This window comes from Mustela nivalis, assembly GCF_964662115.1.
Source record: "Mustela nivalis genome assembly, chromosome: 15".
Lineage (NCBI taxonomy): Eukaryota > Metazoa > Chordata > Mammalia > Carnivora > Mustelidae > Mustela > Mustela nivalis.
The window spans coordinates 74,955,218-74,972,683 of NC_139034.1; the positions used below are offsets into that span (position 1 = coordinate 74,955,218).

General features: G+C 46.6%; 1 protein-coding gene and 1 pseudogene across 8 annotated transcripts in view; one reads left to right on the forward strand and one right to left on the reverse strand.

Moving 5' to 3' along the window:
- DZIP1 (DAZ interacting zinc finger protein 1) overlaps nucleotides 1–10,481 on the reverse strand; it is a 55,335-nt gene extending 44,854 nt beyond the window's left edge. For 5 of the 7 annotated variants that reach the window (XM_082700694.1, XM_082700692.1, XM_082700695.1 and 2 more), the window contains exons 1-6: nucleotides 10,156–10,481; nucleotides 9,367–9,464; nucleotides 8,785–8,998; nucleotides 7,777–8,020; nucleotides 7,103–7,663; nucleotides 135–219 (exon numbers count right to left, since the gene is read on the reverse strand). In XM_082700694.1, the coding sequence (XP_082556820.1) occupies nucleotides 135–219; nucleotides 7,103–7,663; nucleotides 7,777–7,812 (682 nt within the window). In that variant the 5' untranslated portion in view covers nucleotides 7,813–8,020; nucleotides 8,785–8,998; nucleotides 9,367–9,464; nucleotides 10,156–10,481. The remainder of the gene's footprint in view (nucleotides 1–134; nucleotides 220–7,102; nucleotides 7,664–7,776; nucleotides 8,021–8,784; nucleotides 8,999–9,366; nucleotides 9,465–10,155) is intronic. The other 2 variants (XM_082700690.1, XM_082700691.1) reach the window with 2 other exon arrangements.
- A 5,997-nt stretch (nucleotides 10,482–16,478) lies between these two features.
- LOC309849151 (ubiquitin-ribosomal protein eS31 fusion protein pseudogene) lies at nucleotides 16,479–16,936 on the forward strand (annotated as a pseudogene). The gene has a single exon. The product of its transcript is annotated as a ubiquitin-ribosomal protein eS31 fusion protein pseudogene (transcript).
- Nucleotides 16,937–17,466: the final 530 nt, after the last annotated feature.

Genomic DNA, 17,466 nt, shown 5'->3' on the forward strand with positions numbered 1-17,466 from the left:
CCTTAACAAATGAACAAAGACTATGATACTTTCTTGTCAAAGATGTGCAAAGATGCGCTGGACCACGTCTCCCTGAGAAAAAGAAACAGGGACCCGAAGGAAAACCGATCTTTGAGGCTGAGCCTGTGACTTACCGAGGTGAGAATCTTCGGGGTGGCGCCGCTGAATGTGACTTTGTAGGAAAGCTTGGTTCATAAAGGCCTTGTCACAGAAATGGCACTGAAAAGGAGAGAGCAGCGAATCCCAGGGTCAGTCACCAGTGTCCTCCCACCTACGTTCCATTAAAATTGGAGTCCCTGGGGCATCTGGGTGGCTCAGTGGGTTAAATAAAGCCTCTGCCTTCGGCTCAGGTCATGATCCCAGGGTCCTGGGATCGAGCCCCACATCGGGCTCTCTGCTCAGCGGAGAGCCTGCTTCCCTTCCCCTCTCTCTGCCTGCCTCTCTGCCTACTTGTGATCTCCGTCTGTCAAATGAATAAATAAAATCTTAAAAAAAAAAATTGGGGTCCCTAAAGCACCAGCTCTGGGGAATTTTCTACCCCCGTAGGGATATGTAAAAGCAGGACTAAAAGGACAACTGTAAACCGGGGTGTTGTCCCCAAACAGTGAAAACTATCTCTGGGCAGCCAGGGTGGCCCAACCTGGTGCTTCCAGGAAGCCGGGTTGCGGCTCCCATTAGACAGGTGGTTCCTAGCCGGTCACCAACTTGCTCGGGACACTCCAGCCATGCGGTCTTCTCTTTGTCCCTCAAGCAGGTCAACTTCAACCTCTGCCTGAATCTTCCCCAGACCTTCCCCGCTGGCTCCTTCTTGACCCTCCCTGAAGCATCTTCCACACGGGGGAGGAATGGCGCGTCCTCTACCAGACCCTCGCGGCCGGTCCTGCTGCCAGTCACCGTCCCAACCCGCTGCCTTATTTTCAACATTGCACATCTCACCGGTTACTACTTCCACATGTACACACTTCACGTGTTTATGGTCTCCTGCCCAATGCCTCTGGATTCCAGAACATCCTATTCCTGACGCCATGGGCTCTTGTCGATCTTACTCATAGCATTATCCCCAGCCCAGCATTAATAAATGACTGAACACATGCTTAGAAATGTTTAGCTTCCTAAATACATTTTACTGGGGGGGGGGAAATCAGTGCTACCAATATCTCCATTTTCCACTTTAACATTGATTCAAATTTTAAGCAAAAACTCAACTTGTGGGGCACCTCGGTGGCTCAGTGGGTTAAGCCGCTGCCTTCAGCTCAAGTCATGATCTCAGGGTCCTGGGATCGAGCCCCACATCGAGCTCTTTGCACAGCAGGGAGCCTGCTTCCTCCTCTCTCTCTGCCTGCCTCTCTGCCTACTTGTGATCTCTCTCTGTCAAATAAATAAATAAATCTTAAAAACAAAAACAAAAACAAAAAAACCTCAACTTGTTTCATCGTACCTGTATTACTCTGAATTAAACAGTGAATATTAAATATTTTTATTTCTTAGTATTTCAGAGTCTATCTCTAAAAGGGCTTTCTTTTTACACGTCATAATAGTATTACTCCACCTTTTAAAATGTGAAAATTATGGGCACCTGGGTGGTTTAGTGGGTTAAGCCTCTTCCTTTGGCTCCGGTCATGGTCTCGGGGCCTTGAGATCAAGCCCCGAATCTGGCTCTCTACTCAGCAGGGAGCCTGCTTCTCCCTCTCTCTCTGCCTGCCTCTCTGCTTACTTGTGATCTCTCCCTGTCAAATAAATAAATGAAATCTTTAAAAAAATATAAATAAAATGTGAAAGTTAATTCCTTAATGTCAACACATTAAAAATATTATTTTTCTCCAATATTTCACATACTGCCTTAAGAAAAAAAACGTTGCAGTGTTTTGTTTTGAATCAGGATCCACATAAGGCCATATCCTGCAATGGCTCATCATGTCTCTCAACTCTCTTTTGATCTAGAAGCTGACCCTCCATCTCTCTTTTTCCCTGCAATTTGCTTGCCAAAGAAACTGAACATGTGTCCTATGGAGTTTCTCCCAGTCTGGATTCTGCAGTTTCATCTCCAATGTGCTATTAACCTATTCTACTCGCACACAGTGTTGCCTTACTCTGAATCAGGAAACCTACATGGCAAGCTCTGATGCTCTTTCCCAGAAAACCCCCAGGATGCCCTATTTCCTGGCATCGTGTTTCAGGGAACCTTGAACGTATCTTTCCAGCCTTCTCTGCTGATGATGAGTGCTTGAGTTTCCTCACAATACTTTAGGGACTGTCCTCCTGACTCAGGGGTCAGTGTGGGCTCTAACGTTGTGCACAACCCTGGAGAAAGGAAAGGATGAAGAAACCTAAAATATGGGGCTTTTAATTTCTGAAAATGGAAAATAGGTATTTTAACTATTTGAGTAATACAGAAAAGCCAGGGTAAGAAGGGGTTCCTACTCCCCAAAAAAGAAGCCTGACATTGTGACTGCATCAAGATGAAAAACTTCTGGGGTGCCTGGGTGGCTCAGTCCATTAAGAGTCTCCCTTTGACTCAGATTATGATCCCAGGGTTCTGGGATTGAGCTTCATGTTGGGGCTCTCTGTTCAGTGGGGATTCTGATTCTCCCTCTCCCCTGCTCCTTCCCCTCACTCATGCTCTCTCTGCACATTGTCTTTCTCTCAAGTAAATAAATAAAATCTTTAAAGAAAAAATAAAATAAAAAAATGATGAACTTTCATATGACAAAAACATCAAAACAAAGTTAGAAGACTTTCAGTTTGAACAACTTGAAAGTTGCCATTCCATACTAACAATAAGTAAAAAGCTGAACAGACTAAAAAATCAACAACTCTTCTTGGATCCTTAAGAGGAGAAGACACCGGGCAAACCACCACCTGCAAGCTTGCAGAGACAGACATTGTACGGGAAGTCGTTGTTAATGTAATACAGCAAGAAAAGGAAATAACAAATACAAAGAAAAAAAAAAATACAGCCTAGGAAGGAAGACACAGAATTTTCTTTGTTTGCAGATGACACTAATGTATATAGAAAATCCAAAAGAATTGACCAAAAAAAACCCCTTAGAACTAATAACAAAGTATACTAAAGTTGTAGGATATAATGTTAATATACTAAAGCCAACTTTCGTATATTCCAGTAATGAAAAATTGGAATTTGAGATTAAAAACACACTACCATTTACATTAGCACCCCCCCAAAATGAGTACTTAGGTATGAATCCAACAAAATATGTACATGATCTATATGAGGAAAGCTTCAAAGTTCTGAAGAACAAATCAAAGAAGAACTAAATAAATGAATGTCCATGTTCATGGATAAGAAGACTCAATATTGTCAATAATTCTCCCTAGTTTGATCTTTAGATTCAAAGCAATCCCAATCCAAATCCCAGCAAGTGATTTGTGAATAGCAGCAAATTCATTCTGAAGTTTGCTAAAAAAAAAAAACCAGAATAGTCAACACGGAATTGGAGGAGAAGGACAAAGTTGAAGGACTGATGTTTCTCAACTTTAAGACTCACTACTTAAAACAACAGTAATCAAGACAGTGTAGTACTAGCTAGAGAACAGACGAACAGATCAATGGAGGAGAAGAGAGAGCCCGGAGACAAACCCTTGTGAATATCACCTGATCTTGGACAAAGGAGAGAAAACAATACAATGGTTTGTTTGAAACTACAAAGATAGTTTCTTCAACAATGGTGCTGGAACAACTGGACATCCACACGCAAAAAAAAAAAAAAAAAGGAACATCAGCACAGATTTCTCATCCTTCCCAAAATCTAACTCAAAATGGATCACAAACCTAAATGTAAAATGTGAAACTACAAAACTCCTAAAAATCAACATAGGTGAAAACCTAGATGACCTTGGTGATTTTTAAAAATTTTTATTGTTTTTTAAAGATTTTATTAATTTATGAGAAAGAGAAAGAGATGGATAAAGAGTGTGTGCAGGAGCAGGGGGAGGGAGGGGCAGGCGGAGGGAGAAGCAGGCTCCCTGCTGAGCAGGTTGGTGGTGGAGAGGTGCATGGGGAATGAATTAGGTCACAGCATTATCAGAGGCATATTTTAAACTATGTCTGACTGCAAAATGCATGCTTTTGCTACCCCCAACATTCATCTCCAACTCCAAAAACTGAAAAACTGCAAGGAGGATCAGAAATTCACTGGCAGATTCCCAAATCGGCCTGGCGTGCCAAAGCATGGAGAGGAATCTAAGTCTTCCCATTACGAGAACAAAAGTTCTTCTTAGAATGAGTCTAAGTCCTGTTATGACCCATTGGTATTTTTAATTTTTTTTTTAAGGATTTTATTTATTTATTTGACAGAGATCACAAGTAGGCAGAGAGGCAGGCAAAGAGAGAGTAGGAAGCAGGCTCCATGCCCGATGCGGGGTACAATCCCCGGACCCTGACATCATGACCTGAGCCGAAGGCAGAGGTTTAACCCGCTGAGCCACCCAGGCGCCCCAGTATTTCTAAATTTTTAATTAAAAAAATAATTTGATAGACAGGTCATTGGTACGCACTGGCCTTTACCCATGGCCACAAGACTTCCCCAGCTGTTAGTGGTCTCTTATTTAAACACAATTTAATGACTGAGGGGAAGGTCCAATAGCTATTTCAACAAAACCAATCGCATTTCTGCAAATTTTATCATAAGCCAAATATCCCCAAACACAGGAACCTGAAGTTAAAATAATTGTAACACCTTAGAACCCAAGACTAGTTTATGCATCAACTTTTCTTAGCAGCAGTCTTGACTTCCCCTCCCGGAGTCAAGCACAGCAACAATATTCAGCTCCCAGGAAAGATGTAAAGATTTGCAGAGATCACAGGGAGCCATGGTTCATTACCAAGAGAAATCACGTGTCACATTGCATGCACGTGTCAGATGCCGTTTCCTCAGACCTCCTCATGCCACACATGCATTAACTCATGGAATCCTCAGAATAGCCCTAAAAGGTATCCCTACCACCAACTTTCTCATTTTCCAGATGAGGAAACGGAGGTTCAGGACTTGCATGGTGGAATACGTTGGATTTAAATCCACGAAGTCTAACTCTAGGACTGTCACCCTACAGGGCTTAACTACTCAAAGACACCATCTAGAGCCCCCCAAAGCAGCAGAGTGTATTTATACTACACTGAGTAGGAAAAAGTGGTCTGGTCTCCTCTACTTTTTCATGGTCACACCTGGCACGCCATACACCTGACGTTGTCATTCAGGGAGTCTGCTGAGTGGCCGAGCGGACAGGTGTCACTCCATAAAAATCAGCCATTACCTTTATTTATGCATCTCATTCACACTTGAAAATCTTTACTAACGACTATTGCTATGGTAACTAAAAGAATGAAAAAACGTTCATAAATCTTAAAATGTCTGTATGTTATAGGTTTTAACATTTCACGGATTACGGCCAAAGCTAAAATTTTTTTTTAAGATTCATTTATTTATTTGAGGGAAAAAGAGAAAGAGAGCGTGCGTGTGCTCACGCAGGCTGGAGAATCTCAAGCAGACTCCCCACCCAGTGAAGAGCCTGATGCAGGGCTCAATTTTAAGATCTCGGAGATCATGACCAGAGCCGAAACCAAAAGTATGGTGCTCAACCAACTGAGCCACTCTAGCGCCCCAAGCTGAACTATTTTTAACATCTAAACAGAATCCATTCCATTCATTGTATAATAAATATATTTATTAAAGGCCATATCAACACTATTTATAAATAAATTTATGAATGCAATGAGCAACATCAGTTGTTATTTGAGGGTTATACCTCAGGGCTGTGTACCCAAGGCTAACCACTAAGGCTTTCTAATGATATTCTCTCCTAACTGTTCACCTATTTTTTTTTTAAGGATTTTATTTATTTATTTGACAGAGAGAGAAAGCGGGTGCACAAGCAGAGGCAGCAGCAGGCAGAGGGAGTGGGAGAAACAGGCTTTCCACTGAGCAAGGAGCCAAATGCCGAACTCGATCCCAGGACCCTGGGATCACCACCTGAGCCGAAAGCAGCCACTTAATGGACTGAACCACTCAGGTGTCCCAACTGTTTGCGTATTTTAAGTATACTTCTCCCAAGGCTTCTATGGGTTAGCCCTAAGCACTAAGAACCACACCATTATTTAATAAACTCTACTCCCACCATGGGGCTGAAACTCATGACCCCAAGATCATGAGTCCCACACTCTACCAACTGAACCAGCCAGGCGTCCAACTCACTGAGACCTTTTCACTCATATTTAGCCAAAGTCACTACAGTGTCAGGGAATGAAATCAATCTTGTCCGCCTGTTGCTTACTTTAATATCTTTACCAAAGATATCTTTAACAAACATTGTTGATAAAAAAAAAGTACATTGATTTTTGTTATTCTAAAAATTACAATATTTATTTGAGCTCAATGTCTAACCCATAATAGAGATTAAAGGCAGAAAAGCAAGAGGTTTTACTCTTTTAAATCGTAATGTTTTGGTAATAAATTTTAAATACTACCCATTCAATCAAAACACACTGTTGTCTTATATCACTAATATTGTTATAGTAGGCAGTGTTCTTGTTCTTAGGAAATATACACACTGAAATATTCAGGAGTCTGAAACTCACTGTCAAATTGTTAAAAATAATAGTATGTACACAGATACTGAGGAAATACAGCAAAGGTGGCAAATGTTCATAACCGGAGAATTTGGGTGAGGGGTTTATGAAGTTCCCTGCGCTATTCTTACAGCCTTTCCGTAAGTTTGAAAATATTTTGAAATAAAATGCCCACAAGTTTCATCATACCACCTCATCTGGGGCAGACCTCATCAGCAGTTTGTAAAAGGTTTATTCTTCATTCCATCGATTAGAAGAAGGATGCAGTTTCTCAAACCAGCATTTAGAGGGCTTCCATAAAGCACCGTGGACACAGTTTAATTATTAATCCCGTGGTCGTCTACGGAAGGTAATGAACCATGTCCCCTGTTGGTTACAGTTACTATTTTGCTTAACTCTTGGGGAAAAAAGCGGGGCGGGCAGTGATCTAGAAAAGGGCTCTCCATAGCCTGGCCAGTGGGGACCCGGGTTTTTTTTTTTTACTGGATTATGAATCTGAATCGCAACGCGCGGTCCCACCTGGTAATAGCTGGCTTTGGCCTCGATCATCAGCTGCTGGGTGGAGATCATCTTCTTCCTGCGTTTACACTCCTCCTTGAGCAGCTTCATCTCCCCAGCCTGCTTGGCGAGGAGCTTCTGGCTCTGCTCGCTCTCGGCCACGCTCAGGCGCAGGCGCTCCTCCAGGCCGCGCAGCTGCGACGTGAGGAACTCCTGCGAGTGCAGCAGGTACTCGATGGTGAGCTGCGCCAGGCGGATGAGCTTCAGCAGCACCGGGTCCACCCCCGACTGGCAGTGCGGGCACTTCTCGTCCTCCAGCTTGCAGAAGGTGATGTTCATGATGTTCTCCTGCAGCGTCAGCACGTCCACCGCCCCCGCCACCTTGTCCACGTCGATGGCGCTCAGCCGCCGCCAGTCCACGCTCTCCAGCCGCGGCCGGAACTGGAAGAAGGGCAGGGGGCCCGACGCCGCGCTGTAGGGGCCACTGGCCATCGCGGAGCGCGCGCCCGAGGCAGCTGCGGGGGCGTCGGGGCCCTCCAGGCCGCCGCCGGCCAGCGGATAGTAGACGTGCTTCTGGAAGGGCTGCGGGAAGGAGACAGCGTGGCGGTGGTGGTGGTGGGGGAAACTGGGAGTCCCGGGAGCCGCGGCCCCCGCCAGCCCCACATGCCCAGGAAGCCCGATCTCACCGCTCTTACCATGCTTGGAAGCAAATCCGCCGCCTCCGCCGGCATCCGAGGAGGGGGCGGTCCCGTCTACCCGGCCCGGGCCGCCTCCCGGGCCGCCGCCGCCCCACCCCTCGGGAGCGGGAGAGGGCCCGGTCTCCCGCGGCGGCGGCGGCCTAAGGTCCGGGCGTCCAGGCCGTTGCTATGGCAGCGCCCACGCCGGGACCTGGAGCGAAGGGCGCGCCTGCCCGGGAGCGGTCAGCGGGCGCCCAGGGCCCTGCGGGACCAGAAAAGACGTCGTGGGCGAGCGCGTCCACCCGGAGAGGGGAATCTCCTGGGCGCCGGCTCCCTGGGCCACTCCCCTCCCTGGTTCTGGGGTTGACGCTCCCCAGTTCCTAAGGAGTAGACAGCCACATCCCCCCCACCCCCACCCCCACCCCCACCCCCACCCCGGCACTTTCGGGCCCAGCTGCCAGCCTCCGGTTATTTTACTCCCGCCCTCGCCCTAGGTTTTGAGATTAGAAATGCTACTCATCTTTATCTTTCACACACAACTTAAAAAACGTTAAGCAACAAAACTGTAAAATTAAATGGGATGGAGGGGAATTGGCTGCAAAGGAGCGGAAAGACACTTTTGCCGTGTAACAGGAATATTCTGAACTTTCGTTGTGCTGTCTGTTGATTACCTGGTATACACATTTATCAAAATTTATCGAATTGGACATTGACGATGAAGGGTGCATTTGTTTATTATACCACAATGAAATAGTTAAAAAAATTAAATTAGTAGCTCATTCTATTTGATGGGACCTCTTCTCAATTCCTTATACCCAAGACCCTTTTTAAAAATGGAGTCTTTCTTCCTCTATGAGTTGCCTACCTAAATATAAGATACTGATAGAAGTGCAAATGAAGGAATATCCCCGGATAGTATTACTTCACTTGTCTTTCCAAATGGATACACTCTCAAAATGTAAAGGTTTAAAAAAAAATTATATGGAAGGGAACATTACCCATCAGCTTTGTACCATCAAGTTTTACCTTAAGAACTTGTGTGGCAGCTGCATTCTGTTATATGGAGAGGCTAAAATATCTCTAGCAGCAACTTGCAGGCCACAGGCCTTTCATTCTTGGGGTCCTTTGGGTGCTGCCCGTGGCTACCACAGGGATCAATGAGCTGAGGAAAAGCCACACATTCCTCAATCCACCGGGGAGTCCCTGCTTGGAACAACCATCAGGAAATTTTTTTTCTTTCCTAACAGCCAGATATGTGAATAGAAGAAAAGAAAATACAGTTCAGGGTAACTTAATGCAAAGTTGTAATGTCAAATATTTTTAGCACTTTCCAGATACTGCGAACTAGAGATAAATTCACATAAAAGCATCCAGGAAATTGAGAACACACTTCATATGACTTCACATAAACCGTACATGCAGTTAACTTTTAAGGGGCCTTTGGGGAAAAAAAGAACTATTAACCGCTCACTGCAGCTGGCATAAAAGACTTACAGACCTAGGTTCAAAGTTTGAGTCTTCCATTTACTTGCTGCTTGACCTAAAACAAGTTATGTCAGGCCCGGGCCTCAGTTTCCCAACCTGTGTAAGGGACGTCAGGATACCGACCTGGCAGGTCTGTGGGCTGTGGGCTCCATCCACCGGGTTGCAGGATCAGCGGGAACAAGGGCTGTGATTTCTCTTGCTCACCGTTATGTCCTCAGCACCTGGCAAAGTTCAGGCACAGAGAGCGTTGAGAATTTGCCAGACGGACACGTGGATAAGGAATAATTGAATGAATTCGGCGTTTTGTTAAGTAAATGTCAGATCCCGGTCCGTATCCCTCCTATGTTCTCTGCCTCTGGCCTGTTACGAAGAGTCACCCATGCTCTGGACCCAGGCCCTTGGAGCTGAACGTGGGGGGCTCTCCGCGCGCCCCCACTGCGGTCGGAGGAGGAGGCGGCGCGCGGGGCCGGAGCGCCCATCTAGGTTCGCTGCCGCCACTCTGGGCGCAGAGAGAGCCGCTCGGGGGGCCACCCTTGCCCCTGGGCTGAATCACGGCCCCAAGATGGCCGGAACAGGAAAGATGGGGGCACGCTTTCCCGTTCCCTCCGCCCCTCCTGCCGGGGCTGGGCGGCAGCCCCGCGCAGCGCCTCCAGTCCCGGGCGCACGGCGGGTGGCCCGCGGAACCCGCAAAGACAAAGGCCAGCTTACACGGGCTCCGGGGAGGCCCCGGCACTGTCCCGGGGAGAAGGGAAACAGGGAGTGGGGGGCTGCCGCAGTCACGCCAGCGGGGTCTGCAGTGCCTGGGCTCGCGATGGGGGGAAGCGGGAGGAGGCCCTGGCTACGCCGGCACAGAGATGCCGGGTCGGCCGCGGGCTCCCAAGGGCTCCAGGCGCATCCCGGGCCTTGGCTCACCCCAGCTGCGCGCTCCTTGGCGGGCGCCGGGCGCTGCAGGCGGACGGGCGGACGCTGGGGACCCAAACCCCAGAAGCGCTGCGAGCGCAGGCGGGGCCCACGGAGGCCGAGGAGCAGCCGAGCGGGAAGCAGTGGGTCGGCTCCTTCTTCCAGGGCGCAGAAGGAAGCCTGTCTGGTTTGGGCAAGTTGTGGCGCGGCCGGCCTGGCGCCTTTCGGGCCCTCCCAGACTCCCGGCCGCGGGCTCCTCGGAATCCCCCACCCCCCTCCCGCCCCCCTCCCCTGGACGATCTGCCTCCGGCCTCTCGGCTCTGCGTCCCAGCTCGTCTGGCAGCTGGGCGGGACCGTGCGCGTCTAGACCGCAGCGCTAAAATGCGCTCCGCCAATCCCGCCGTTGGTGCAGACACGTGGTGCCGGGGCGCGCTCTGTTGCTGGCGGGGGTGTTCTCCCCGGGAAGGCTTTTCAAAGAGAAAGCAGATTCAGTCCAGCCCTGCAGCTGGCCTGGCCCTCAACTAGCTAATTTACTATGGGTGCTTTATGTGAATTCTCTCCCAAGAAGAGATGCATTTTAATCGCAGAAGTCTTGCAGATGCAAGGAACCTTGAAGAGGCTTCCTGCTGCAGCTCTGCATTTGAGTGACGTGGAAAATCGGGTTAGGGACTCTGCCTGCAAGCACGCAAGGATGAATCCCACGTAGGTTTCCGCGTCCCCTTCGGATATTTTAAGACTTTATTTAGTTATTTGACGCAGAGAGAGAGAGAGACAGCAAGAGAGGGAAGGAAAGCAGGGGGAATGGGAGAGGGAGAAGCAGGCCTCCCGCTGAGTAGGAAGGCCAGTGCGGGTTTGGTCCCAGCACCCTGGGATCATGACCTGAGCCAAGGCAGACACTTAATGACTGAGCTACCCAGGCGCCCCAACGATATTTTTAATCTAAAATTGGAACACTTGGTTGAGAATTGGGCAAAATTCAGTATTTTAAAATAAGGAGTAACCCAGAAAGTATGGGTGTATCATTTTAACAACCATGAGATTGGCCCAGATTGAGGAATTTGAGTGCCTTGAGTACAAAATATTAGTGTCTGCTGTAGCAAAAATTGTTTTTCACTTAGAAAGGGGTAACTACAGAATCTTTGCTGGATGGTAACATGTTAACCTAAAATGCCTTTCCTTGTGCTTCTCCCTCACCCAATCAACTTTGTCCTGTACTTTATTTAGCACAAAGCTTCAAACATCATAATGCTTCAGTAAGGATTTATGTGAATTTCTTTTTTTTTTTTTAAGATTTTATTTATTTGACAGGACAGAGAGATCACAAGTAGTGAGAGAGGCAGACAGAGAGAGAGGGGAAAGCAGGCTCCCCACTGAGCAGAGACCCCCGATGTGGGGCTCTATCCCAGAACCCTGGGATCATGCCGAAGGCAGAGGCTTTAACCCACTGAGCCACCTAGGTGCCCCTATGTGAATTTATTTCTTTAGTTTTTACTTGAAATCATCAGGCCTAGGAGAGTCTTGGTAAGATTTTTAGACTTGTTGAATTTAAAATGCTTAAGTTTGAATGTGAATCCAAGATCCCATAAAAATTCTCGAAGGTAAAATGTGTAAAGATCTCTAGGTAGAATCTTCAGGCATTATAAAGTAGAAAGGCCATTGCTTTGCGAAGTCTATACTCTGGAAAGCTTTGTGGTATGTGAGTGAGTGTGTGTGTGTGTGCAGGATGATGTACAACATTGTTTGATGATGCACCATTTGAGTTACTTGTATCCTCCATTCCGCATTGTCAGTACATTACCCCATGTATGCAGAGTTGGAAGAAACAGGTTGACTTTGGCCTGGCACAGCAGCAATCATACATTCTTGATCCTTTCAAACCTCTTATAGCAATTAGCACAGCCCAGCAAGGAGTGGCTGTGATAAATAATTCAATTTTATGAAACTATTTAGGGGCATCTGACTTTGGCTCAGGTCCTGATGTCAGAGTCCTGGGATGGAGTCCTGCTTCAAGCTCCCTGCTCAGCAGGGAGTCTGTTTCTCCCTTTCCCTCTGCCTGCCACTCCCCCTGCGACTACCCCTGCTTGTGCTCTGTCTCATTCCCTCTCTGTCAAATAAATAAATAAAATCTAAAAAAAAAAAAAGAAAGAAAAAGAAGAAGAAGAAAGAAAAAAGAAAGGAAAGAAAAAGAAAATCATGAGGAAGGAAAAATACATTTACAGTACTGTCCTGTACTTTTTTAAAATTTTTTTAAAGATTATTTATTTATTTATTTGACAGAGAGAGATGACAAGCAGGCAGAGAGGCAGGCAGAGAGAAAGGAGGAAGCAGGCTCCCTGCTGAGCAGAGAGCCCAATGCGGGACTCAATCCCAGGACCCTGGGATCATGACCTGAGCCCAAGGCAGCGGCTTAACCCACTGAGCCACCCAGGTGCCCCTCTGCACTTATTTTTTTAAAAATCTGTGTATAAATGGACCTGCACAGTTCAAAGCTGTGTTGTTCAATGGTTAACTCTCCTCTGTCCAACAACAGAAGAACACGTGTTCTTCTCAAACTCGCATGGAACATTCAGGAAGATAGACCACATTCTGGGCCATCAAACACACCTTAACAAATGTAAAAGAATGGAAAGCATGCGAAATATGTCCTCAGATAGCAGAATTAAATTAGAAATCAATAGCACAAAGATAGCTGGAAAATTTCAAGATATTTGGAGATGAAACAACACAGTCCTATATAGTGCATGGCTCAAAGAAGAAATCTCAAGAGAAAAAATTAATTTGGAGCTAAATAAAAACAGAACTTACAACATTTGTGAGATGCAGTGCTAGCAGGGCTTAGAGAGAAATTTGTTGATTAGAAGCAAGTTGCTTTGGCTCACACCCAAGGGGGCAAGCACTCAGGTTTGCCTTTTGAAGAGAGGAACATCAGAGATTTCCGAGTCTGTATTTTGAAACCACCACAGCAACCATAACTCCCTTTGGTGGTTCCTGGTGGCCCAAGCAGTGAATTGCCTGTGGCAATTTCAACTTAGAATTCAACTGTGTATAACTAACTCGAATCTGGAAGATAGGTTAAAAACAAATACAAGGGGCGCCTGGGTGGCTCAGTGGGTTAAAGCCTCTGCCTTCGGCTCAGGTCATGATCCCAGGGTCCTGGGATCGAGCCCCGAATCGGGCTCTCTGCTTGGCAGGGAGCCTGCTCCCGCCCCCCACTCCCCACCCCCGGCCACATTCTCTGCCTAACTCTCTGTGTATTAGTGATCTCTGTCTGTCAAATAAATAAATAAAATCTTTAAAAAATAAAAACAAAAACAAAACCCCAAGCCTAACCATCAAGGAAGGTGGCTCAGTCCTGGCCTTTGTGGTAGGCTGGAAGGGGTCATACAAATTGAATAAGGACTTAGAGTTTCCTGACATGCCACCCTTTGGAGCCACATGATTCATCTATCACAACTGGGTGTTCACGAGGGTTGGGCTACTTCTACTGGAACCTGATTACCCTGGCCACCGTACTTCCTGTGAGGATGACCAAGCTCCGTTTACCTCTGGTGGTTAGCACTTCTACGTGGGCACAAACATCTTGAGCTCCCCCCCAACTCCTGAGATCTGGGAGTGACAGCTCTCACACCCAGCATTCCGAGTCTAGAGGAGGCTTTTTGTACAGAGCTGTCACTTCTCATGGGAGCCGGGTACAGAATTAGTTCACCACCCCTTCACGCATCCTTCCTGCTCTGCTGAGGCTGGGAAGTGAAAAACCAGGCTTCCCCAACTCCTTTCCAGCTCATATTCTAGAAGCAAATTGTTTTCTGCCAATTAGACACACTCCTGAATGACATGAAAGAGAGATGTGAGACAGAAGCAATTCTCCTGCCACTCCATAGCCAAGGCTATGTAGATCAGAGCGTTGGTAGGTAAAGGCAGCCACTGACCTAAGCGTGTCTAATCACAACTTTCAGCACTGCAAAGGGGTGGTTGAGACAGTGGTAGCTTTTTTTCTTATCAGAGGATAGAACTCCAGAACTTCACGACTAGGGTGCTGCCCCACTCCATACCCTCCCCCATCTCTTTCAGTGATTTTTCAAGCATCTAGTTGCGTGCAATTATCTTACTGCTTAAACTATCTGAAGCGGCTTCACCTTCTTGCCATAAAGCGATACTGATACCCCTTAATCTATACTTCTCGTTACTAAAATGAGAGTCTATATAAAAAATGTGGTGAAGAGGGGTGCTTGGGTGGCTCAGTGGGTTAAAGCCTCTGCCTTCGGCTCATGTCATGATCTCAGGGTCCTAGGATCAAGCCCCGCATCGGGCTCTCTGCTCAGCAGGGAGCCTGCTTCCTCCTCTCTGCCTGCTTCTCTGCCTACTTGTGATCTCCATCTATCAAATAAATAAATAAAATATTTTTTAAAAATGTGGTGAAGAAGTGCCTAGACTCGGTAAGCATCAGCTATCCTACCCTTTATTCCCTCTTCCTCAAGTGTCTGAATTCCTCCTTTTATACTTATTAAGGGATTTCTGACTTTTGGGCTATAATTTGTTGTGGGACAAAGTTCAGTGCATGTTTACGTTGGACAAGCTTTCCCCAGCTGGTTACACTCTGAATGCATTGTCTCTGGGAGGTACCCATATTTGTACATTCCCCGGATAGTCTATAGGGACCACGCTCCTGACCTAGCAACCTCAAAGTCTGTTCCCACATTCTTCCAATTTGGGGGGATATAAGCGAATTTCTACAACTCCTTCTAGGCTCCTAACTCTAATGTCCACATATTCAGGATTGCCTCCCCTTCCCCCTATTAAGGCATAGCTAGTTGCTGTTGCAACAGTGTGACTGGGCTTCTGAAGGAAGTTATTAGTTCTCACATGCAAAGGTGACAATGTCTCCTATCCTCCGTCAAAGAAAGCAGGGTGAGGAGTTACTTCAGGATGGTTTGAGATCTTCAGTTCCTTAATGTCAGTTCCTCTCAAACTCTCATCAGCGTCCCCTGGAGGACATGCCAACCCCCAGACAGCTGTGCAAGCCCCTAGAGTCTCGGATTTAGTAGGTCTGGGGTAGGGCTAGGAAATTTGCATTTCTTTTAAAATTTTATTTTTATTTCTTCGAACAAGAACGAGAGAGATCCCACAGGAAGAGGGAGAAGCAGACACCCCGCTGAGCAGAGAGCCCAGTGTGGGGCTCAATCCCAGGACAGCGAGATTATGATCTGAGCCGAAGGCAGACCCTTGACGGATAGAGCCACCCAGGTGTACCGAAAATTTGCATTTCTAACAAGTTCCCACAGGATGCCAGTGTCCTTGGTCTGGGGACCCGTGTGTCTCTGAGCTGTACTGCGTTCAGTTGCCTTTTCTGCTTGCCGGGATGCACTGCCTTCGGTTCACTTCTCCAACCTCCATATAAAAGACTTAGAAAGACTTGTGAACCCAACTCTCAAAATCAGTTTCTGGGTTTGGTTTGTACATCCTCAGTCTCACAGCTTTAGATTGGAATCCCTTTTAATTTTATTGTTGTTGTTGTTTGTTTGTCAAAGACAGAAAAAACTGAACTATCACCAAGGTGAAATTTTGAGATTTGATCTCCTTCTCTTGTTTTAAGTTATACGTTGAGGGGAGAAAACAGCCATCATGCCTGGTTGTTCGCCATCCTTCACCATTTAAATTGGTCCGTGCAGCAACTACTAGCCTCCCAGAGCCCCAGTCATAGTGAAAGAACAGTGAATATTAATGGAATTAATATGGAATTAATGCCTGTGAATATTAATGGAATCTCACATTCTTTTGTTTCCTATTAGCCAAGTAACTCATTCCAAACACACCACATTTCCCCAAGATTGCCCATTTTCTGGCACCAATTTCCATAATAATTAAGATTCTTTGCTTGTCAATAACAGAAACCGATTTTGCTAACGTAAAGGGGTTGGGTGACTGGCGGGATAGTGGATAGCTCACATGACCAAAGGAGAAATCAACCAGGCTTCACGAAAGACAGTAACCAGGTAAGCTCCCTTGAACTCAGGTCACTCCCACTGCTACAGGATCATTCAGCCCCTTCTTCCTCCAGTCCTTTAGAATTCCACTCCAGATTGCGATTCCTGTGAGCAGGCATGAGATGGACCTAGTGTGGGTCACGAACGTGATGTGCTCTGTGGTGGTGGCAGCAGGAGGCTCCGTGATCAGGATACAGTCAGTAGGTCAGTACCCAACACAACTCTGGGAAATGGTAGGGAGCCTTCCCAAAAGGAAGATATTCCAAGCGGAAGGTTAACATACCTAATACAGGCAGGCCGGCACGTTGCTTTCCTTTCCCATCCGTCATCTGCCGGGGAACCACTGCCAAGATGCAGGTTTTTGTGAAAACCCTTATGGAGAAGACCATCCCTCTTGAGGTTGAACCCTCAGATACAATAGGAAATGTAAAGGCCAACATTCGGGATAAGGAAGGAATTCCTCCTGATCAATAGAGACTGATCTTTGCTGGCAAACAGCTGGAGAATGGATGTACGTGGTCTCAAGACAACATTCGTGTGTTGAGACTTAGTAGTGGTGCTAAGAAAAGAAAGAAGGTGCCAAGAAAGAAGTCTTATACCACGCCCACGAAGAATAAGCATAAAAGAAAGAAGGTTAAACTGTCCCGAAATACTATAACGTGGATGAGAATGGCAAAATCAGTTGCCTCCATGGGGAATGCCCTTCAGATGGGTGTGATGCTAGAGCTTTTATGGCTGGCCACTCCCACAGACGTTGTTGTGGCAAATGCTGTCTGAGCTACTGCTTCAACAAGCCAGAAGACAAGTAATTGTGTATGGGTTAGTAATAAAAGACATGAACTAACATTTAAAAAAAAAAGTCTAATATGGACACTGTCAATTCTCCCTTTGAACAACCAGCTCTAGGACCTTTCTTTTAGGAAAGGTATCCTGGCGCTTTTCTTCAAAATATTCTCTCTCCCTAAACTGAAGAGTCAAGGTTTGAAGATGCAGGTATCACAGAACAAGGGATAACACCTTTATATTCCTTTGAATAATTTGGACTTTTGTCTCTCAGGGAGGTACATTCTTTTCACCAGATACAAGGATCCTAACCAGCTCAAGACAGGACAGTCACTGCGGCTTAGAAAAAGATAGAAGGTTCACCTGGGTGGCTTGGTTGGTTGAGTGTCTGACTCTTGGTTTTGGCTCTGGTCCTGATCTCAGGGGTTTGAGTTTGAGCCCGATGCCGAGCCCCGTGTTGGGCTCCCCGAGGAGTCTGCTCGAGATTCTTTAACTCTTTCCTCTACCTTGCCTTCCCCCTGCTTGTGTTCTCTAAATAAATAAATAAAATCTTTAA